This window comes from Chionomys nivalis, chromosome 13 (genome assembly GCF_950005125.1).
Source record: "Chionomys nivalis chromosome 13, mChiNiv1.1, whole genome shotgun sequence".
NCBI lineage: Eukaryota > Metazoa > Chordata > Mammalia > Rodentia > Cricetidae > Chionomys > Chionomys nivalis.
Genome location: NC_080098.1, coordinates 63,942,524 through 63,966,952, shown reverse-complemented (window position 1 = coordinate 63,966,952; position 24,429 = coordinate 63,942,524). Strand labels below are relative to the sequence as shown.

At 42.2% G+C, this 24,429-nt stretch overlaps 1 protein-coding gene across 1 annotated transcript in view; it reads left to right on the top strand.

Moving 5' to 3' along the window:
• The first annotated feature begins 2,111 nt into the window (after nucleotides 1–2,111).
• The window catches only part of Ptpdc1 (protein tyrosine phosphatase domain containing 1), a 53,406-nt gene continuing 31,088 nt past the window's right edge, over nucleotides 2,112–24,429 (top strand). The window contains exons 1-2 of the mRNA XM_057788125.1: nucleotides 2,112–2,253; nucleotides 18,984–19,076. Of these exons, the coding sequence (XP_057644108.1) occupies nucleotides 19,070–19,076 (7 nt within the window). The 5' untranslated portion in view covers nucleotides 2,112–2,253; nucleotides 18,984–19,069. The remainder of the gene's footprint in view (nucleotides 2,254–18,983; nucleotides 19,077–24,429) is intronic.

Sequence of the window (24,429 nt, the reverse complement as noted above, 5' to 3'; positions counted from 1 at the left end):
CCTCAGCTCGGTATTGGACTACCATCTTCTTCCTAACTAGATCCTTTCAAGTCTGCATGGAGATTTAGCTGTTATTGCTCCCTAGCAAGTCTTCTCCGACAAGTCTCTCTTCTTCCTCTCTCAAATGGATTCCTTCTCGTCTATACAACCCATATACAAACAATCTCTACATGTTCATATTATCTGTATACTTGTTGGTCTTCTCAAAGGCTAATTGTTGATTTTCTAATGTAGCATAAGTATGTAATAGGTACTGCTTATTAAAGCATAAAGGCAGTCCTGCTTCTTTTTTATTGTTTTTATTGAGCTACACTTTTTTCCCCACTCCACTTCCTTCCTTCCCTCTCCCCTTTTACCCTCCCTGTCTCCTACACTCCTGTTTCTTCTTGGAAGGCAGCTATGCTCACCACTATACCACCAACGCCGTTCCTGTTTCTTCTTAAAAACCCTAAATATAGACACTATTTGTGACCTTGGATAGTAATAAGAAACACCAAATCAATTTCAATTCTCACTTTCCATTTGACCAAAAATGTTTATTTTTCAAATACTGCATTGATAATTTAATGTGAAAAATCTTTTTTGTATTATATGTTTATATAAGACCTGTTTCCTAGGCTACAAGGTGATACATTTTTTTTCCCTTATGCTGTTTGTTGATATTTTGTTTTGTTTTTCAAGACAGGGCTTGTCTGTGTAGTCTGGCTGAACTAGAACTCACTCTGTAGACCAGGCTGGCCTTGAACTGATGGGGATCTGCCTGTCTCTGCCTCCCAAGTGCTGGGACTAAAGGTGTGTGGCACTATCGCCTGGTGTTGTTGATTCTTATTAACTTTAGACAGAGTGAACTTTGTTAACTGTGTATACAGAATTATATTCCTTAGGTTTATGTGTTTGCAACACCGTACAACTAATTCAAAGCAGACCAGTCATTTCGGACACCTAAAGCCCTCTACGTTCTAGTTTATCACCGTTCACATCCATCAGTGTCATGTGCTCCACAAACCCAGTGATGGCATGAAATAGGAAAATGTATGTCAAGAAAAATGTATGTAAAATATCCCCAGCACAGGGCACCACGGAGCAAACACTTGCCAACAAACTGGTCTGCACTGGAAAGACTGATTTCTACTGAGCTGTACGAGTTAATAGGACTTCTTGCAGAGTTTGACACCAAAGATGGAGCAGAAGCTGCCAGATGCCTATTCAGATTCATCCTTCCGTCTTTGGGTATGGGATTTTCTTCAGCACACTAAAGGGCCCAGCAAAGATATTTCTCAACTACACGAGGCCGTGTTACTGAGTCTGAGTATATGAGATCTCTAATATGGTTAAGTTATTGGGTGGGCTTTTAGCAAAGTCCTTCTTTATTAAAATAAAGGCATCGTGTTTTATTTCCCTCACCTTCCCTCCACCCAACCTCCATCCTTTCCTCAGAGAGGATAAGGGAAGACTAATTTTTTAAGGGTGACAAAGTAGAACGTTTGGATCCTTGGGTAGAGCCAATTCTCTCTCTCTCTCTCTCTCTCTCTCTCTCTCTCTCTCTCTCTCTCTCTCTCTCTCTCTCTCTCATTCAACTTCCCCTATTAGTACAGTACTAGAGCAGATATTTAAACTGTCATTGTACAAGACAATACTTCTACTATATTTCTTTTGCACATTAAAAACATCAGATGCATAATACAGGCTTTTCTTCGCTGGGAGCTGCCGCGGAGCACATGGCTCTGTCTGCGAAGCCCCAGGGCTTTCCTCCTTCCTCACCTGCGACTTTGAATGGCGCTATGGGGAGTCGCTGCCCCTATGTTGCAGGCTGGCAGCCGTTCCCCCTTAAGATCCTCCGCGCACAAGCCTAAGCGGACCGCGAGACCACACGGCCCCAGACAGGCCTCCCAGCCGCGCGCCAGGTTCGAAACCCCTCGGAGCCATCCCGCGCGTCACGGGTCGCCTCGAGCCGCCATTGGCTGGCGAGTGTCACGTGCACAGAGTGGCTCCGGCTATTGGCTGGCGGGCCGGGCGCGCGCAAGGCAGCACCGGTGATGCGGCGTCATCGGATGCCAGGCCGCCGAGTGGCCCGTGCGCGCGCCGGAGGGAGACGTTGTGTGGCGCGCCCGGCGGGGAGTCTGTCCCGCTGCTAGCGGCGCGGCGCGGCGCGGCGCGGCGCGGCGCGGCGGGGAGGCCGGGCCCGGCCTTAGACGTGCGAGACCGACCGGCCGGCTCCTGGGCTCCGAAGCCGGAGAGCGAGCGCGCCAAGAGGTTCGGAACCTGCAGCCAGTTAGGCGCCCGCCGAGCGGCCCCCAGACGGATGTCCTAAGGCGGCGGGTGATGGAGGGAGGCGTGTAGTAGGCGCATCCCTAGGGGCGGGGCGGGGTTCAGGGCCACCGGGCTGAGGGCGCCCCTCCGTCCAGCTCAGAGGGGCGACGCTCCGATGTCTCGTGAGCAGCGGGATGCCTGGGTGCTTTAGTTGAAAATCTCTTGATTAGCAAATATCCGTAACTAATTTTTCATTAAAAAAAAATACACCAAGCAAGACAGTCACAAGCTGGTATCAGACGACCACTTTGTGATCCTTAATTCAGACCTAATTCTGCTAGTAAATGAGTCCCTTGACCTTGTCCAAGTCACTTTTCTCTCTGACGTGCATTCTCAACATTGATAATGATGCCCCTGTTCGTGTGTGTGGTGTGTGTATGTGTGTGTGAAGTCTTATATAACCCAGGGTTTGTGGCCTTTCAGAGGACCACAGCATAGATACACAGCACCTGTGGTATTAAATTTTAATGGAAAAGAAAATATAATAAAGAAAGGCCCCGGGGATAGGCTGGGGGGGATTGAGAAACAGTACTTTAGGGACATAGCTGATCAAATATTCCGCAAGTGCTGTCTATGCTAATGAACACGAACTATCATTTATTGACTTAGAGCTGAAAGAACCTGAGAAGCCATTATCATGGGCATTTTAGAATTTTGTGTCCATGTAGACATCCATGTATACCCACTCCTCACCCCCACCCTGCACTCAGCACAATCTTTTTTAACAACAAAATCATTCTAGTTTTTTATTTTCGTTTTTCTCTGAGAGAATGGAAGGCTTGGGTGACTTGCCACAATCCGAGCTAGTAACTAAAAGAAATAGGATTTAAACACGAATGTATATCTCCAAACCGCTCACCCAGAATCATGTGGTTTCTAGATCCCCTGTGCGGCTGTAGCCAAGTACCTGTGACCTTTTAAACAGCATGGATACCCAGGCATTGCCGAAAACCTAGGACCAGCATGGAATTTGCCTGATATCTCATAGACGATTCCCGTTTGGTAACCCATAGTCCATTTTAGCAATAACTAATTACTCACCTGATCCCAATGCTTTCACAGGGTTGTGTCCTGGAGACTCAAATTTCCCATCTCAAGCACTGCTTCTATTTTCTCTTCAAGAGGATGGGTTTCTTCAGAAGAAAATCCTTCATTGGTGAAATCCAAGGGTTATGGTAGAGCATTGTTGAATAGCTCTCCTCTTGAAGAAAACCCTGACAATTTGAATTTGCGTTCTCACTTGTTACACGATCTCCCTTGAGTGTTACTCAATATATTTTTAAAAACAAACAACAAAAAAACAAACAAAAAACCAGGCTCAAGGTGCTTATTGTAAAGTCACTGTGAATCACAGACCCTACGAAGAAGAGTTTGAAAACCACAGTTTACCCATAAGGCCACCAGTCTAACAAGATGACGTCATGGTCTTTATATTGCTTTATCTTTGTTAGTGACGTCTCTCATACCACATAAGTTATTCACGTCCAAAAAAATTTAGAAAATTCTCAGAGATGAGCTTGAACATCACAATTCCAAATCTGAAAAACAAATTGAAATTATTCTGAGGATAAACTTCAAATCACTGTTCTCTCTCTCTCTCTCTCTCTCTCTCTCTTTCTCTCTCTTTTTTTTTTTTTTTTTTTGGTTTTTCGAGACAGGGTTTCTCTGTGGTTTTGGAGCCTGTCCTGGAACTAGCTCTTGTAGACCAGGCTGGTCTCGAACTCACAGAGATCTGCCTGCCTCTGCCTCCCAAGTGCTGGGATTAAAGGCGTGCGCCACCACCGCCCGGCCCACTGTTCTCTTAAAAGCACATTTCAACCCTTTTTCCAAACCCAAACCTGCCCCCATGTCCAAAGTTCTCTGTCCCCCCTCAGTTCTGAAGGAAGCAGTATGGAGGGAGGCTATTGCGAAGAGTGCTAGAGAGAGTTTGGGAGTGCAGATTACTCTTTGAAAGACTGAGTTCAAACCCTTTGTGCAAGTACTCAGAGCACTGTGACCCAGGTGAATGGTATCTCAGAAAATGGTAGTTATGTTAGGTAAGGACTTTCTGAGTGACACAGCCAGGTTCTGGCTGCTACAAAACACTGTCTCTGGTTTGGATTTTTCTGAAAATGGGTAAGCATGAGTCTCTAGACCAGCCTTCCCGTCTGAATGCTGTAATGTTTATATAGCAAAGGGAGCTGACCACCACAGATAAAGAGAAAACCCACAATCACAGGGAGGAAATGATGTCTGAGTTATTTCTGTTAATTATAGTTCAAGTAACATTGTTCTGCGCACACCTGTTCCACCTTGTGATTAGGACATTATCCCGACAACCAACTTGCTTCACATATATATAAATTCAGAACATTCTTTCATCAAGAAATTTTGAGTACTTACTGCATACTAGATATGATAATGGTGTAAGTGTACCTACTACAGAATTCCATAGTAAATTCCTGTGTATTTAAGAAGGACTCTGATGTTGTCTGCTTGTGGAAACAATTTGCATTTCAATTCATAGCTTTGCAAAGCCAGCCCTTGGTAGTTTTATTTATTTATTTATATTTATTTTTAATACCTGGTTCTAGAGATTTTAGGGATTAATTGCCTGTTCTTTTAAAAAAATTGTGTTGTGGCTCTGTATTTTATTTTGTTTCCAATACTGCTTCCTAAGAAGTATGAAGTATAATATAATCATATTTTGTAAATAAGATGTTTTTCTTCAAAGATAAAATATATAGTTAAACTTAGAAAACATCAGTAATCAGAAAAGAGCATAAAAAATCTATAACCCATTCTTAATCTTTTGGTATGTATTTGTCCACTCTTTTTTGTTTTGTTTTGTTTTGTTTGTTTTTGTTTTTTGAGACAGGGTTTCTCTGTGTAGCCCTGGCTGTTCTGGAACTCCTTCTGTAGACCAGGCTGGCCTGGAACTCATAGAAATCCCCCTACCTTTGCCTCCCAAGTGCCTCCTGAGTCCCACCACCACCTGACCCACTCTTCCACCTGTGATATGTAGAATTGAGAACATACTCTGTATTATATGTGTAAACTGTGTTACTGTTATTATTGCGGTATGTACGTAGAAGTGTGGGTCCACACATCATGGTGCACGTGTGATTAGAAAACAACATCTAGGAGTTGTTTCTCTCCTTCCCTGCTGGGATCCAGGGTGGAACTTAGGTTAGCAGGCTTCAGAGACAACCACTCTTACACCACTGAGCCATCTTGCCAGCCTGTGTATTATGTTTTGTGACATATTTTTAGTCTGATGAGAAATGGTAAATAAGTATGTTCTTTGCTCACATGACTCCAGTGTTTTGTTGCTAGAACTGGGACTAGAAGAATCCTGTTAATAAGTTACTGCACAGGACAAATTCAGAAGCCTAAACTGCTGACCCAGGACCAAAAACCTCTGCGGTTTTTCTTTCACTAATTTTTGTTCTATTTCCACTTTTCTAGTCCCAGGACAGCGCGAGTCTGTTGGCAGTGTCCCTGAAGGAAGACTTAGTCAGAAGTATAGTCAGCCCCGGAGTGTTCTTGCAAATGTAGTTGGTTCTGCTAGACATTCTTGAATCTGGAAGCATCCTGTTTATTTAAAAGGTGCTCCTATAGCTAAAGCTAGGAAGAGGTGGGCTTTATAAGTAGAAAAAGAAAAGCAAGGAGTGGAACCCAGATTGGTCGTTAGAGGTAGCTGCAGATTTAAGATGGGATTTTCTGTGTATGTCATTTCAGACAAACCAAATGCCTTCTGATTGGCTGCTGTTAACCTTCTGTTTGGAAGACTGGTTCTTTACAAGTTTTGTTTTTTGTTTTTTTATTTTGGTAACCTAACCGTTTGGGCTGGGCCTGGCCTAGTGGGCCTAGTACAAGAGCACACTCTAAAACATTGATTTCGTGCAGTTTTTAATCTACCACTCTCATTATGCAAATTGGATGTGTATACGTAGAATATATTATTATTTTCTTCAACCACACTTCCACGCTAAGAACCAAATCCAGGGCTTGGGGCCTGTTAGACAAGTACTCTGTCAGTGAGCCATACTCCCAGCCACTAAATATTTTAACCTATCTAATGGATGGTCTTTGAATATCTACAGATATCCAGGCCATCATGAGCTTTTGAAGAAAGGGGACTAAACTAACTTTGATAAATTATTTCAATCATCTTAACAAAATAATAAAACTAAACAAATGATACTGTATAAAATGTAGAAACATAAGGAAAGGAGCATTTTTCCCCTCCTTTTTTTGTGTGTGTGTGTGTGTGTGTGTGTGTGTGTGATTTCCCGAGTGGTTTATTGAGCACAGGTGTTGAGTATGGGGTAGTGTCAGACTGCCCCATTTCCATAGTAACCAACAGGCTTGGTTACAAGCTACAAGTTGTCCCTTCATCTGTGTGAATTAGTAATCTACATTTAAAAGGAGAACTGGCTTTTCCAAACATTAAGTAACTTTGTATCAGAGTCGTGACTTAAAAAACACAAAAGTTAAATTCACAGGTTAAAAACAGCAATCCTGACCTCTGCCCTGAGATGTCAGGTCTGAACCTCATCTAAATTATTTAAGCAGGCAGCACCCTTTTGGAGAGTAAAGGTAGGGGAGCCTGCCTGCTTCTATATAGGTATCCTCTATAGTGTCTTTGGCATTTGAGGGTTCAGCCCCAGACTGGGTACCATAACTTAGGAGGTGACACAGGGCAGGGCCAAGCCCCGCAGCCAGCGCAAATGAAGAAAAATGGCCCTACCTGCCATTTTCAAGCTCTGGCAGCTCTCAGGTGTTTCCTGCCTGTCCAGCCCCTGCTGTGGCTAGATTGCAGGTCTTGGGCCTGAGTTTATGGTTACTGCAGACCGGCTGCTGCTTAGCACCAAGCCCTTGTTCTCAGTCCTCAGTGACCTCAGTCTGGGGGTAACAGGGAAGGAGGGTTAGATCTCAGGATCAGTTGTTGCCCCTCAGCACACAGAAGAAGCCAGAGAGGTACAGACAGCATGGATGTGGTCTTGCTGGACAAAAGACAGGCAGGGCACAAGTGAGGACTGTGTCCGGCTGCTAAAGCATGGACTGCTGCATGACAAGGCCCTTTCCTGTGCACATTTATGTTTACCTTCTATTGTACATTGATTTTTCATATCTTAGCATAATAGTATGCCTTAGTAATATAGTAATATAGTATTCTGCACTATAATATAATATATATACTAAATACCAGCACATACCTTTCCCAACTCCTCTTATATGAGGTTTCCTATATGCTGATTGTCCTAATTAGATAATTTATCATTACTGTTGTCATTTCCTGAATGCTTCTCTTTTTTCTGGCTCTTTGAGTCAGTGGCCTATTTGAATGCTACCTTCTCTATGTCCTATTGAACACTATTAATGGGCTGCTGTGTCTTTCTGTCCAGTAGCTGAGTGAGTTTTAGTCATGAGAGTCTAGCTTGTAAAAGTCCTATCACGCCATCATCTTAGCCTGCCTGACTGTGCTAGGCAGGGACTGTACAGAGGCACCGACTGTAGTTCAGTATTTGCTTTCCTGTGTGCAGAAGCTGTTTAAAAACAGACGCTAAGGGCCTCAGGGGAGGGCCTTGCTTCTGTGCTCTCCGCTCGTTCCTGATGCACATGGGAAAAGTATTCTCATTTAGGGCCTTCTCTCTTATCTGATGCAAATGATTATGGGATTCAAACTATGGAAAGCAGAATGCTACTTACGATGTGTGGAATTTCAAAGGGTAATGCCCATAATGATTTAAATTGGTATAAACATATGAAGGATAATTCTACTTTTAGCCCATACCTCCCATTTCTGTATTCTTAGTGATTATTATTAAATCGTGTAGACCTTCTTGACAGATAAACTCCTCAAGTTAATGAACACAAAAATAAAATTGAACTATTTTTCTCTATATTAAAATTTAGACTTCTAAATGTTTACTTTTAGAAAATTAACTTTTCTGGGTGATATCAAATTGCAGGATAAAATATTCTTCTATTGTTTAAATTAAGATGAAAGATTGAGGAGATGGCTTTATTGTTGTAAGATTATTTTATTCTTTTGACTTTTTTGGGGGTACCACCCAGCTCCCAAATAAATCACTCCTTCGGAGTCTTATTCTTTCTTAAAGTCTCCCAGCCAGTTTTTCTTAACTTAAATCATCCCATCTACCTTTTGCTTCTGTGTTTTTTCCTTTTCTTACTTCTGTGTATCTTACTTTCACTCTTACTCCATGACTGGCTGGGTGGCTGGGTGACTGGGTGGCTGGCTGGCTGGCTGGCTGGCCTCTAATGTTCTCCTCTCCTTGTTCCCTTGTTCCTCTTTCTTTAGATTTCTCCTTCTGCTTATCCTCTCTAGCTGCCAGCCCCACCATCCTTGCTCCTGTTTTGCTTTTGGTCATTCAGCGCTTTATTAGACCATCAGGTGTTTTAAGGCAAAGAATCACAGCTTTACAGAGTCAAACAAATGCAGTATAAACAAAAGTCACACATCTTAAAATTGTATTCCCCAGCACTTTGTAGGTAAAGAACTTTAGTAATCTTGGTGCTCCTACAGCAGGAGGGGAGGTGGAGATAAGCAAATCATGGTAGCTCACAGATCGGCTAATCTGGCATAATTTAGCAGTAAACAAAAGACTGTCTCAAACAAGGTAGAAGGCAAGGAACTTTACTTGAGTTCGTCTTCTGACTTCCACTCATGATTTTTGTGGTGCCTATTAAGGGCTCAAGTATTTATAAGATTGAATTGGTTTATGTGTGCCTGTATCATGGTCTTTTCTCTCTGAACATGTGCTAGTTTGTGTCTGCCCCTTTTGATCTATGGTTGTGTATGTGCTGTTCTCATACTTTGGAAAAATATACCTGCACAATGACATAATTTTATGTTATCTAAAGTTGAAAAAGTGCAGAGTGGCCTGCCTTTATTCCAGTGTGTGAGGGGTTGTGGCTGCTGTCCAGTGATGGCAGTGTTGCACTGCTATTCTGTCCCCGGCCTGTGCAGCCCAGTCATCAGGAGTGCTCTCATTGGGCCTCCGTTCCTTTGGCATTCTTGTCTGCTAGAGTTTTGAGCCCTTCTCTTCTTTGTAGCACTACAAGATGATCTGGGATCATCTTCTGCTCTAGCCCTAAAACAAGTCATCTCAACAAGGGTCCCTTTGTTGGAGAATGGTATTAGGAACCAGGTTTGCTCTGATGTGCTCATCACAGTTTCACTGCTTTCAGGTAACTGTCTGCAGAGTTATAAAATATATGTATACATACTAACTTGTATAAATGTAGATGCCTGTATAGTACTGATCTCCTCTTATTTGTGGTCTTGCTTTCCATGCCTTCAGTTATCTAGTTAACCATAGTTTGAAAATATGAAGTGGAAAATTCCAGAAATAAAGTATTGTAAGCTTTAGATTGCATTCCATTCTTAACGACATGCAATCTTGCACCCTTCCACACTCTCCTGCCCTGGACATGAGTCATCCCTTTGTCCAGTGTACCCATGCTGTGACTGCTACCCACTTATTAGTCACTATTCATAGGCTGTCACAATGCTTGTGTTCACTTATATAGCAATACTTGCGTACTTTGTGTAGCAGTCTAATGACTGTATCACAGTTCCTGTGTCCTTCACCTCACTTCATTCAATCATGTAGGCATTGTATCATCTCACATAGTAGATTGAATATAAGAAGACATTTTGAGACAGCTACTTAACTAACTTAATATACTTAGCAGCATATTGTTAAATTATATTTTATTAGCTATTGATAATCTTTTATTCTGCCTATTTTTTTTACAGTAGTCTATAGTAAATGTGTATGTATTAAAAAGAGCAGTGGGCATCTGTAGTTGTTACTGTGCATGGTTTCAGGCATTCACTGAGGAGCCTTGAGACACATCCTTACAGTAAGGTGGGACTGTTCTATTAAGCTTACCAGGAATTCCCCACAGTGGGCCAGACTAATGCAGACATGATCCACTTCTTCCTGTTTACCTGGAACTTCTAGTCCATAGTCTCTGTTGCTGCTACATCTCTTCACCGATATTTCCTATCTCGGTGTACATGAACCATATGGGACTGCTAACTTGACCTCCATAAGAAACACAGCCTCACCATGGCGCTAAGAGACAAAATAGTTTCCTGGTCCTGAAAATAATCCTGTGTCGTAACTCAGCTTCCGTCCTGAAAACCCTGGCAGAAACTGTCTACTTTTCTGTCCACATAGTTTTTGTCTTTTCCAGAAAGTCTATAAATGTATTTATATGATGTATAGCTTTCTCAGACTAGAGTTTCCACTTAGCACAGTCCCAGAACACATGTAGGATGAGAGACAGCTCTCTTGTGGATCTACCCATGTTCCACTTAGCACAGTCCCAGAACACATGTAGAGATGAGAGACAGCTCTCTTGTGGATCTACCCATGTTCCACTTAGCACGGTCCCAGAACACACGTAGGATGAGAGACAGCTCTCTTGTGGATCTACCCATGTTCCACTTAGCACGGTCCCAGAACACATGTAGGATGAGAGACAGCTCTCTTGTGGATCTGCCCATGTTGCTCAGATGAACAACTCTTCCATTTTGGTCACAGAACAGCATTCCTAGTACGATGTGACATCGTGGCTGCCCTGGCTTTGTGTCGTCATAAACAATGACATAAGCAGTGACATCGCAGCTGCCCTGGCTTTGTGTCGTCATAGGCAGTGCTGCTGTGATGGCTCACGGGCAGGTGCTGATGGAGTCTTCACATCAGCTGGGAACAGGGTTTCTGGACCATGCGCAGCTCTGTTAGGCACTGCTGAGCGCTCCTCATTTTATTTCACCACCAGTAAAGGAGTGTTCTAATTACTCTCAATATTTGCCAGCGTTTGATGGAGTTATTGCTGAGCTGATTTGTACACTTTAACTTTTATATTGTCATTATACTGTGTGCACATGTGCACGCCATGGCATGTATGCAGAGGCAGAGGATAACTAGAAGTCCGTCTCCTTCCATGCGTCAGCTCTGATTGGATGTGTTGTCAGGCTTATGCAGCATGTGCTTCTGTCTGCCAAGCCATGTCGACAGCCAGGACCTTTTGTTTGTTTGTTTCTCACTTTAACCATGCTAATGTTTAGTTGTATATCATGATTTATTTTTCCCCTCCCCTATATGGAGTGTACTACCAAATACTTGTCTAAATGTTCCTGATGTAAACAATCATTATACTGCAACTTGATTTTACCTTTTAACTTGTTACAACCAAATTTCCAGGTCATTATGTATCAGTCTGATTAAAAATGTAACTTACTTGTATTCTGTGAGTATTGCATGCAATACTTTTAAAAAAAAGTTTTTAAATTATTTTTTAAAACACAATCTTTTCTCATTTTACATACCAATCCCAGTTCCCACTCCCTCCATCTTCTCCATACTCCTCCTCCCATCCCCACATCCACTCCTCAAAGAGGGTAAGGCTTCCCATGGAGAATCAACAAAGTCTAGCATACTTTGAGGCAGGACCAGTGTCCTCCCCTCTATATCTAGGCTAAGCAAGGTATCCCTCCAAAGAGAATAGACTTCAAAAAGCCAGTTTCAAGCAGTAGGGATAAATCCTGGTCCCACTGCCAGTGGCTGCACAGTCTACCCCAGCCATATAACTGTCACCCACATTCAGAGGGCCTGTGCTGGTTATCCCGCTGTTCCCACTAGCTCAGGTAAGCTGTTTCACTGGGTATCCCCATCATGATCTTGACCCCTTTGCTCATATTATTGCTCCTCCCTTTCTTCGACTGATCTTTTGGCTTTTCTGTGGGTCTCTGCATCTGCTTCCATCAGTTGCTGGAGAAAGGTTCTATGATGGCAAGGTAGTCATCAGTCTGACTACAGGGCAAGGCCAGTTTGGGCACTCTCTCCACTATTGCTTAGGGTCTTAGCTGGGGTCATCATTGTGGATTCCTGGGAATTTCCCTAGTGCCAGATTTCTTGCTAGCCCCATTGTGGCCCCCTCAATCAAGATATCTCTTTCCTTGCTCTCCCTCTCTGTCCTTCCCCCATCTTGACCATCCCATTCCCTCATGTTCTCCTTTCTCCTCTTTTTCTCCCTTCCTCCTCCCATTTGCTCTCCCTTCTCCCCCGACCCCTACACTCCTAATTTTCTCAGGATGTCTTGTCTATTTCCTCTCCCCAGGGGGATCCATGTATGCTTCTCTTTAGGGTTCTCCTTGTTACCTAGCTTTTCTGGGGTTGTGGACTATAGGCTGGTTATCCTTTGCTTTACATCTATCTGCCTGCCTTGCCCTTCCAAGTGCTGGGATTGAAGGTATGTGCCACCGCCGCTGGCTTGAGTACCATTTTTTTTTTATGAATTATAAGTCATTAACTTCTTCATGGTTGCATTCTGGACTGAACTCCTCTGCTTGACATGTGTTGTTCCTTCATGTTCATATGCTTTCTGTCCTCCAGCTACCTTGTGAAGATAGTTGGCCTACTCCTGCTCCTTGTTCTGTGTGCTTGCTTTTAAGAAAAGGTTTATATTTATCTTCGTGTGTGTGTGTGTGTGCACGTGTGTACCTGCCTGCCAGTCAGTCTGTGTCTTTTAGTTTGTCACATGTGTGCAGGTGCTTGTGGAAGCCAGAAGAGGGCATTGGATTCTCGGAAACTGTAGCTACAGGCAGCTGTGAGCTACTGATGGAGCAGGGAACTGAACTTGGGTTAGTGGGAAGAGCAGAAGGCTCTGTGGCCCCCAGAGTGTGCTTATTCTCTTGAAAATTTCTGCAACCCTTTACCTTGTTCTGGAAGAAGGAAAGGCTAGTAAATGAGCTCAGCTTAAACCAGATGTCCTGTGTGTCCTGCTGTGGAAGGTCTAACTCATTCTGGGAATCCCTAGGAGCACATTCCTGACATGTTTTAAGTCACTTGAAATGCATTTCACATATTCCCTTGTCAAGAATTAAATGGGTAAAAAGTCTCCGTATCCTTTCTAGTCTAGAAATGAGCAGTCAGAAGAAAAGCAAATAACAAAGCATGCTGAGCTTTTCATGATGAACAGTAGGTGATTGAAAAAAGCTGAAAAGTCACAACGTGTGTGAAGATATGCATATATAGATATATAGTTAAGTGTTATAGTATCATATATCAAAATATATTAAAAGGGATATCTGAATAATGAACATGATAGCAATTCACATAATGATGTTCAAAGAGACATGGTATCTGGTACTTGACCAAAAAAGTAGCCCATGTTTTGAGCAGTCTGGTTTTATTGACATCAGTCTGATAGCAATTTCCTAATTTCAGGCAATTTGGTTTAAGATAGAAACTCAATAAGAACATTAATACCCAAATCTCACCCAGGAATATTAGCCAGCTTCCTGATTTAGTTGAAGATATGGGGCTTCTCAGTATATTTCATGATATTATGAGAATTGGCTTAGAAACTGTAAAATATGTTTAATGTTGACAGCTGAAGAAAGCCAGGCAGCAGTCCTCCGTGACAAACTCTTTAAATGTAAATCTGTTAGGTGTGTGTAGACTTCTTGCCTGCTACAGTGGTTCTGAATATGTGAGCACCACGGAGCCAGTTAGAGGCTCTCAGCTCCTGACCTTCTGAGTCTGAAGTGAGGGTGGATGCAAGCATTGGGTTTTTATAACATTTAACCAGTTTCTTTTTACTTATGATACTAGAAACTGTGTAAGACAAATGCTGAACCATAGTCCCCAGCCCAGCAGCTCATTCTGATGTGTGCTGAGCTGGGAGTTGTCTGTCTTGATGATCTCAGAAGTGTTTGTGCCTTAATTTGAGATTGGCTCCGACCTGGAGGATAACTTGCCAGGTGCAGATACTAGCAGGAAAAGGGAGTGTGGAACAGCTTCAGCTATGGCTACCAGTTTACCTCATTTGTCTTGTCCTGAAGTATTGTCTGCAGAGTATGACTTGAGCAGCATAGTTCTTTAAAGGGTGAAATAGGGTTTCTGGAGTGTTATTTTTCTGTGCTGTGTGACTTGCCGCCTGGGAGCCTTGCAGTCTTCCCTAAGGTGTAGTTAAAGTGTGAGATCACAGAAGCCAGTGAAGTTAGTAGCAAACTGCCAGATAGATTGTCTTTTTAAGATGGCCTTCAGGGGGCTTGAGAAATGGCTCAGAGGTTGAGAGCATTGCCTGCTCTTCCAAAGGTCCTGAGTTCAATTCCCAGCAACCACATGGTGGCTCACAACCATCTGTAATGAGGTCTGGTGCCCTCTTCTGGCCTGCAGGCATACACACAGACAGAATATTGTATACGTAATAAATAAATAAATATATATATATATAAAAAAAAGGTGGCCTTCAGCCCCCTCTCTGAGGACTGTAGATAGGGCTGTTTTCATAGTGCCTGAGCCTACCCAGACCTAGGTAAACCTTTACTCAGCCCTACAAGATAAGGAGAAATGAGTAAAATATGTAATTTGGCATTTAGTGTGGGGGCAGATCCTAGCAAGGAGGAAATATGGGCTGAAACTGAGAGGAAAGCAGATCCAGTCCCTCGAGGAATTAGAACACAAATTTGTCAGATAAAAGATTTACAAGAAATTAGAAACTTGAATATGTTCAGGAAAGCATCATAAAACATCTTGTATTTGCATTGTTCTGCCACACAATTATATGCTTTCAGGGCCACTGAGACAAGTAAGGCGTGGTTATACAGTTCCTGCTTTATAGATGGAAAATGGAGATTCAAGTAGTGGAGCGTGTTCCCATTACTGGATGTTCACTGTGCACTCACCTAATCCTGAGTCCTTGTTATGTGCTAGGTTCCAGCGTAGGTTCTAGAAATTCGGATGTTGGCAAAGCAGATCCTCCTCAGAAAATGTATTTCTATGAGTTTACATTATAGAAGAGGAAAAGCAGACAATAAACAGGATAAATTATTAGTATTCTAGAGTATTTTTTTACCATGATCCTATTGAGAAATATTGTAATTTGGGATGATTTAAATTTTAAGGTGGCTGTGTGAAGGGTTTTTGGAAATAGAGTGACATGCTAGGCATGGTAGCATATGCTTGTGATACTAGTATTTGGGAGATGGAGCTAGAGGGTCAGGAGTTCAAGGTCACTGTCAGCTCTATGAGAGTTACAATTAGGAGTTGCCTTGGGTCTCAGAAGAGACTTTAGACTTAGATATTAAGCAGTGTTGAGAATATGAAAGATTATGGGAACTTTTGATGTTGGACTAAATACATTTTGAGTTATGATATGGTCAGCAACCTAGGGGGTGGCGCAGGGAGTGGACTATGGTGGTTTGAATGAGAACGTCCTGCATAGACTCAGATGTTTGAATCCTAGGTCCCCAGCTGTTCTGTCTACTCCACCTATCTAAATCCTGCCCTATCAAAAAGCCAAGGCAATTTCTTTATTAACTAATGAAAGTAACAAATAGACAGTTGACCCTCCTCCATCACTTCCATTTGAGCACCATAATATTTATGTGACTTGAATAAATTCATTTACATTCTTGAGCATCTGTGATTGTTGTCTAGAATCTTACCATACTGACTGACAGTGTAGCCCATAAGAGTGAACACAGACCTCACACATCAGAATGACAAGAGTGTAATATGTGAGTGTTGTGCTCCTCCAGAACTCAGACACCTTGGAAGTGGGAACAAGAAGGGATCTGCCCTTCCTCAGGTACCCAGGGTCATCCTGATGCATTCCCAAGTGGAGTGCTTGAGCTGGAAGCATGAAGGAAAGGTTATAGCACTTGCTCAGTGCAAAGTCTCTCGAAGAAATATGCAAAACACCATTGCCTCCACAGCACAGAAGAGAGCTGAGGTTCCTGAGTGTCTCCCAGCCTGGTCTCTGTGAAGTGAACTGATTATGAAGTAGAAAATTACTTCCTGACTGTTGTGACCGTGTGAGTAATAGTTTGGCGCTGTACTCAAGTTTTAAGTAGTAGGTACTAATTAGTGAAATGTGTGACTAATTCCAACAGTTGAGTCATGTGGGGGGGGGCGGGTTAGGGATGAAAAAACTGTGGGACAGAGTGAGCAAAACCTTTGTCATTGAGTCAGGAAGTTACATAAGAGTAAAATGTCAGGATTAAAATCGAAACTCTCCTGTCCTGCAGCTAGGCACACGAGTAGGTGAGCTGTGAATGGAGCTGGCGTGTTCTTAAGACTTCTTGGAAGCTCAGCTGTCACCATTAGCAGGACAATTAGACAGGTAATGCTGAGAGCCGCTGACAGACTATTTTAAGGAAGGAGCAAAATGACGATAGCCTAGGAAGGGAATGGAAAAAAATTACAGTATTGATTTGCAAAGTGAAATACCAAGCATCTCCTTTGTGTCAGGCATTGCTTTAGACACGTTTACACATGCACGCACACACAGTCTTTCTCTTCCTTACAACCTCTGAAAGTACACACATAATCATTCTGCAACAGAAATCAAAGCTCAGACTAGTTCATATAGATGGCAATTGAATAAGATTTAAACACAGAACTCTGACTCGATAGTATATTTAAATCTTGATATTTTTGATCAGCAATTATGCATAACTATACTGTATTTCTATGCAAAGAAGCATACAGTAGATAATATTTCAGAGATCTCAGATTTGAGTTTCAGAGATGAGTGGAGAGACTTCTGCTCCTAACACATAAATAAGGCAGATGTGTATTCTTAACTAAAATATTGGACAACTTTATAAAAAATGATTGGAAAGCAGGCAGCCCATGGCTTTGTCTCTTAGAGATGTAAACATGGTGACTTTAAGGTTGCACCAGCTGCCTCCCTGGGGACAGTTCCAGACTTGGGCTTAGAGAGGGACCAGGTCTTCCCAGAGATACATAGAGGGCTGACTCAGTGGAGCCAAAGTAGCTAGGATTTGCATAGTTAAGGTCTCCCAGAGAGGGGAGGGACACCCCACCCGAGAAGGTCTTCAGCTTTGCTGAACTGCAGTTTGGTGAGTACTGATCTGTATAAACCATCTGAGACCAGGAAAATACAAGTTGGGGAACTTGCCCCAAGTAGTTCTGCTCTGTCAGCTAGAATGGGAAGGCCTCTGGACACCTGGGGGCAAACCTATAGAAAAGGTTAGCCTTAGCAGTACATCTAAACTAGCCCAAAGCCAAGGCCAAGAAGGGGCAGCCCCAACAAACATTTCAAAGAAAAGTTCCTTTTTAGGAATAATAAATTCTTTAATAAGAAAAAGTCAAGATCTGTTGGAAAACTAACCAGGATTTCTTTGAGGAAGGTGGATGAGAAGGGACTCAAAGTGGGAAAACAAGGAGGAAGATTACAGGTGTTTGGGCGGCAAGGAAAGCTTAAATTTGTAAAGCAGTGAAACTCAGGCACCAGATTCCCAGGTAAGGGCAGATTGAGAAAGGATTCTGCATAGTGTACTGTAGGCTTATCAGATACAAGCAGAACTGACTTTCTGTTGTCAGACATTGAAGGCTGTATACTCTGTTTCTTGCATTGACTTATTATTTCATATCTCAGACCTGTGAGAATTGACAGTATAACTCCCATAATTAGACAGGCTTTCTATTCTTGTACACTATTTGTTTGTTCTGGTGGAGGCTTTTTGCAGTGAGAGGGTTTGAACCCAGCCTCCAGCGTGCTAGGCTAGTGCACTGAACCAAACTGTATCCCCAGCCTTGATCCCCTGTATCAAAAGAGCTGTGCACTGCCAGAACTCAGCTTGTAGTGCTGCACAGCAGGCAAGAGTGTTGGTTGGTTTGTTGGTTGGTTGGGGATTTTTGCTCATTTTGAGATAGTGCCTCATTTCATAGCCTCAAATTTGAGATCCTCCTCTCTGGCCTCCCTTGTGTGGTTGGCTCTTTTCGACACCACACATGTAACCACGATGACAGCCAGAGACATGTAACTAGCACCCTGAATATATGGAGAATGGAGATTGTGCTTAAGAAGTCACTATGATGGAAAATATTGCATTCTAAAAGGCAAGAACACCCCCTTCTTCCTGCTAGAATATTTTCTCTTCCCAAGGAATCAAAATGTACCCAAGTGTGTGACTGTGAGTAAAAAAAACTGGGCACAGAAATCAGATATGGGCAGTTTTTCATTTTCATTTTTGTGTGAATTTTCAGTATAAATTCAGGAACATAAAACATTAAGTCTAATTGTGACAAAGAAAAGCTTTCAGCAGTTTAACATAACAATTGTAAGCAGAAATGTAAGAATTTCTCTACGATACCAGTATCTAGGTTTGTCTTTAGTTGTTTTGGTATCTGTGTGATGTGTGTGCTCTGAGAGTGCAGACGTGTGCATGTCAGGGCACATGGGGAGGGCAAAGGACAACCTTGGCTAGAAAAAGTTATTACAGTAGCCTTTTTTTTTTTTTTTTTTGAGTCAGGGTCTATATACCCCTGGCTGTCCTAGAACTTACAGAATTCCAGAACTCAGACTGGCTTCAAACTCACAGAGATCTGCCTGCCTCTGCCTCCCCAGTGCTGGAATTAAAGGTGTGCACCACCACCCAACTTTAGTTTACCCTTCTTTGTACTAAGTTTTCCAATAGTACATCTGGGGATGTGGGTCAGTAGTGGAGTACTGAGTTCAGTCACACAGAGAAGGAAGAGAAGAAGAAAGGGCCACATAGTTAATGGCTGCCACATTGGGCAGCAGGTGTCTGACATGATTAGTTTAGCAATAAACATTTTTTCAAAAAATTTGATTAGTTCAGCAATAATCTTTTTTTTTTTTTTTTCATTTTCCAGCAGACAACTATGGCTGCAGGAGTCTTGCCGCAGAATGAAAAGCCATTTCCACTTTGGTGAATAACAGTGGGTATGCCGCTGCAAACATGGATGGTAATAATCTCTTTAGTGTACTTTGTGTCTCTGTGGAAATTAATGCTTAATAAAAGTGATTATGTGAAAGTATCTGAAAGAAAAAGCTCTATTCTTCGCTTGAGGCCCAGGTCCAGGTGTTTTCCGTGACCTTTTCTTTCTGTTTGGCCTGGTAGAGTTCCTTTACAAACCCTGGACAATGCTCTTGGCCTTTTGAAGTAGAAATGTTAGAAGCAGTGCGTGTCTGCCGATTGTTATCTTAAACCGAGATTGCACGTTTGTTCCTACCCTCAAATGCCTACTGCGAACCAGCCGTTTGTTTCTTCTCCCTTCAGTGCATGCAAGAGCCACTTGCAAAGCATTCAGCAGTGCTCAGGCCCACTCTGCCGGGCTTTTGTGTGGATTTCCCTGTGCTGCCCAGGCAAGAAGGCCAAAACCTACACTCCTATTGCTGTACCTGCCTCTCGTCCGTCTGCGGTTCTGAGGCAGGAAATGGATGACGTGATTCCACTCTGGCCTTGTCAGTTGTGCTAGGCAGCTTTCCATGACTGTGGCAAAATACCCAGAAAAAATCAGTTTGGGGGTCAGTGAGATGATGGCTCCCTAGGTAAAGGCACTTGCACCCAGGCCTGGGTACCTCAATTTGACCCCAGAACCAACTCCTGCAAATTTGAGCTCCATATTTCTGTACTCACGGAACATAAATAAATATTATATTAATAAAATTATAATTAATTCAAAAGAAAAAAATGGTTATTTGGCTCATGGTTTCAAAGGTTTCAGTCCATGGCCAGCTGGCCTATTCCATTTGAGCCTGTATGAGGTCAAACATCATGACAGAAATATATGGCAGAGGAAACTGCTCACTGGTTTGGGAGCAAGGACAGGAGAGGTCAGAGTCCCAGCATTTCTGTTACAGGCATGCTCACAGTGACTGATGTTCACTAGCACCCGCCTCTTAAAGGTTCCACTGTCCTTCAGTAGCATCACAGACTGATGACCAGGTTTTGAGCATAGGAGCCTGTGAGGGGCATTTAAGATTTCAGCCACAATGTGGGCCTTGATGCCATCACAAGTGATAGCCAGAAGAAATGTTGAGCATTTTCTTGGCAATATCTTGCAGGATTTTCTAACCATAAAAGTTCATTTTCATGCTGTTGAATAATGGACTTTGTAGGATTTCTTCTCACAGTGTGGCTGAGATGATAGGAAAGTAAAGGAGGAAGCTCTGACTGCAGCTGTTGCCTTCAGTGCTTGCTGGGAACAGTCAGCTCTCAGCTCCTTGTGTTCTTACTGGAATCTGTCCATCCTAGGAGGGCCCTCTCTCACATCGAGAGGAACAGTGTTTCCCATGGCTAAAGCCCAAAGCCTTGTAGGTCCTCCATCTGTCCGCTGTGTCTGGCTTTAGAGGAGTTAACCCTGGTAACTGCCGAGTGTTTGTGGACACTGTCTGCGCCAGTCCTCTTCCCTGCATCACCTCAGGCAGCAAATGGAACAGTCACACAAGCCTCCTTCCTTCTTCCTTTCTTTATCACAGTTACCTTCTAGTGGATTTTTTTTTTTCTGGAGAGGTTCTGTTAGCTTTGATAGGGTAAACTCATTACCCAGGAGAAAAGTAGGGCTCCACCTACTGAATCCAGTCATCCAGGTTTCAGGGACACCTGAACCCTCTGCACTTTCCCGAATGCTCCAGGGAGGGAGATCATTTTGATCAATAAAGAAGCTGATGTTTTTAAGTTTTTCAAATGTTTTAATTGAATAATTTATTAATATTTTTCTCATATAAGTACAGCTAATTTTAATCCCAGTAATCAGGAGGCAAAGGCAGGCAGATCTCTGTGAGTTTGAGGCCAGCCTGGTCTACATAGTGAGTTCCAGGACAAACTTAAAAAAACTACAGAGAAACCCTGTCTTGAAAAACCAAAAAATAAATAAATTAATTAATTAATTAATAAAGAAAAAAACAAACTTAACGTTTGAAAAAAACTAGCTTTCTGGTGAGACAAACCTAGATTTATGTCTTGGTTGTAGCACTTATAAACAACAATTCTGAACAGTGCCACTCTCATTAGGGAAAACTCCTAAATCACAGAAGTACAAAGAGTAAGATAGAGGGGTTCACATCCCCCATGTCACCCCTCACATGCACAGTTCCCAGCTGACAGTTATGTCACTCACTTCCTCTGCACTCACAGTGGGTGTGTATCCCTTTGTTTAGTAAATACATCACTACTCATGGTATCATCAGCTTTCTAAATAGTGTTCAGAATTCTCACTATCTCATACCTATGTCCCATAAATGTATTTACTTACCATTTGTATCAGGATCCAAAAGGTGTCACTATGTTGTCACTTTTTGTTAGGCATATTAAATCTGTTTTAATCTTGAATTTCACTTATGTATTTTTATTAATAGTCTATTGATTAAGGAAATTGGGGTTTTGACTTTATAGAGTTTGCTACAATTTTGCCTATTATGTCTATTAGATATTTCTTATTCTTATGAATAATATAGACAAATCAGAATGAGTTTTTAATTGACTAGAATGTTACATGAATAGTGCAATAGTCCTCCATTAGATTTCCATATTCTTCTTTCTTGTGATGCTTTGAAAAACAAAAGAACTATGTGAGTCTTAGAAGTTGGATGAAAAGCATACACGAAGAGGCTGGGGGATGGCTCTGTTGATAGAGTACTTGCCGTGCAAGCACTGAGGACCCGAATTCAATCTCCAGTTCCCAAGTTTAAAAGAAAAAAAGCCAGATGTAGTGATTCAGAGTTGTAGTTCCAGCACCAGAGAGGAAGAGGCAGGGACATCCTGGCTCTCGTTGACTGGCTAGCCTAAGCCTAGCTTAGCTTAAATGGTGAGCTTCAGGTCAGGGAGAGACCCTGACTCAAAGAGGTAGAAGACACGCCTAAGAATGACACTTGAGGTGGTCCTCCAGCCTGTATCGCATGTACAAACAGACAAATATACACACTCACGTGAGGTATAGGCATACATACAGTCTTCTGCTCACCTATAGATCCCATTCAAGTTTTGTCAGCGGTTCCTGTAATATCCTTTAATACCGTTAATAGCAAAAGGTCTTCTTTTTCTTTTCTTCCTTTTTTATTTCCCTTGAGACAAGGTCTTGCCATTTAACCCTGGCTTGTCTCAAACTCTCTGTTTCTCAAGCTGTCCTTAAAACTCATGTTGACCCTCCTGCCTCAATCTCTCAAGTGCTTGATTATAGGCATTCTCCATAATATCCTGGCCTTGTAATGATTTTAAGTCTCTTTCAAAGACCTTAGGCCTTTTCTAATGACCTTATTTGTTTACCATCATGGCTGAATTATTTTGTATCATGCATCCAGGTCTGGAATGTCTGCTCTCTATTAATGGTACCTCTGAAGTTATAGTTTTGTTAGAAACCTCACAGAAGTGATCCTCAGGTCACCCAAGATGTCATGTTGTTCTATCACTGGGAATTTTAAGTTTGATCATATCAGTAAACTGGTATCTGCTGAGATTTACCCAGTATAAATTATTGTCACTCTCTCCATTCATAGTTAATATTTCATAGAAAGACGCTTTGAAGCCGTGTAACGTCCTGTTCCTGTCACCTTTGACTCAGTAGTGTTGCAGCACCTGCTGGTGTTTCTCCCTGAGTCGTTACTGTGATAGACGACTGTGTTTGTGAGGGGCATTCTATGTACGGAACAATCTTCACTTCTTTGTGTGTTCAGTTATTTCAGTGTGGATTCGTATTTTGTTCAATGGAATCTGGTCCTCCTATTTGTCTTGATGTTTCAGCTTTTCTATGTTCTCTGCCATTCCTGAGACACTAGCTCATTTTCTTCCATTTCTGCTCTAACTTTGAAAGCTGATATTTCTCCAAGAAGTCAAACTCATTTTAGTGGGTAATGGCTCTTTTTAAAAACCCAAATCTGGGGTGGGAGAGATAGCTCATCAGTTAAAAGCACTTGATGCTCTTCCAGAGGACATGAATTGAGTTCCCAGAAGCCACATCAATAGACTTTTAACGACCTGTAACTCCAACTCAAAGGGATCTAATGCCCTCATATGGCCTCTGGAGGCACTTGCGCGCGCGCACGCGCGCGCGCACACACACACACACACACACACACACATAATTTAAAATAAAATAAATCCACCCCCCCCAAATCTGGGTATGCCCACTGCAGTTGCCCCATGTTGAGGTTCCCAAACCACTTCAGGCAAAGTTAAGGAACACACACACTCAAAATCACAGTACACATACCAATTTTATATCATATTTAAGTGCTCTGTGTATATATGTGTGTATATATATAACTTTATATATATATATATATATTTGACATTGTTGCCTTCATGTTCAATCCAATATATGCTATCATTCTAGTTTTTTCCCATTTTTGTAATTCACTTCTCCAAGAATGAGAAACCTGCTCTTATCTTCACTTTGCTTATTTATTCCTTCTTTTCTAAGTCTCTCAGCCCTGCCCACACCACCTGTCTCAGCTGATTTTCCTACACAGGGCTATAATCCCCCAGGTCACAATTTTCCCTACTGTGATTCTGAACTCTGCTGGATAACTCTTGTTTAGGTCTACCTAGTTGATTTTTCTCTTTGATGATATATTTTAAATTGAGATGTTAAGAATTGTATATCCACACACAACAGAACTAGTTTCCTTTAATAGTGGCATCATGGTATTATTGGTCAGGGTTTTGGCCTTGCTACCAGGTGCTGAGCAGTTCATCTACAAGGTGAGGTCTCCATGTATTTCCCAAGACTTCTGGCGACAGCTTATTTTCCTGTTTCTGTAACTCTTCCATCTGGGAGAAGTTATCAAAATAAAGGCCACAGTCTGTGATCCTTTTTTTTTTTTTATCTAGCACAGCTCCCTTGAGTTTCATCCAGGCCATGTGTATTTCAGTAGTATATTCCTTCTTATTTCTGAAACATGCCATAGTGTGTTTATTCATTGACTTCCAGAAACGTTGTTTCAGTTTTGGGCTATTATAAACAAAGCTGCTCTGAATATACATGTGTAAGCTTTGTGTGAAGATGAGTCTCTATGAGATAAATGCTTGAAAAACTTCCCTCTTAGGCCATCTGATAGTTCTATTTTAATTTTATATGCAATTAGTAAACTTTTTTTCAAAATGGCTATATTATTTTACTTTTTAAAACTGTGTATACATGCATATGTGTATGAATATGATGTGTGTGATGTATGCACATGTGTGTGCTGGTGCACACAGAGGCCACAGGAGGAAGCCAAGGGTCCTGCACTATCATTCTGCCTTATTCCCCCGAGGTCTAATATCTTACTGAAAATGGACCTAGGCTGATGAGGAGCAAGCCCCAGAAAGCTTCCTCT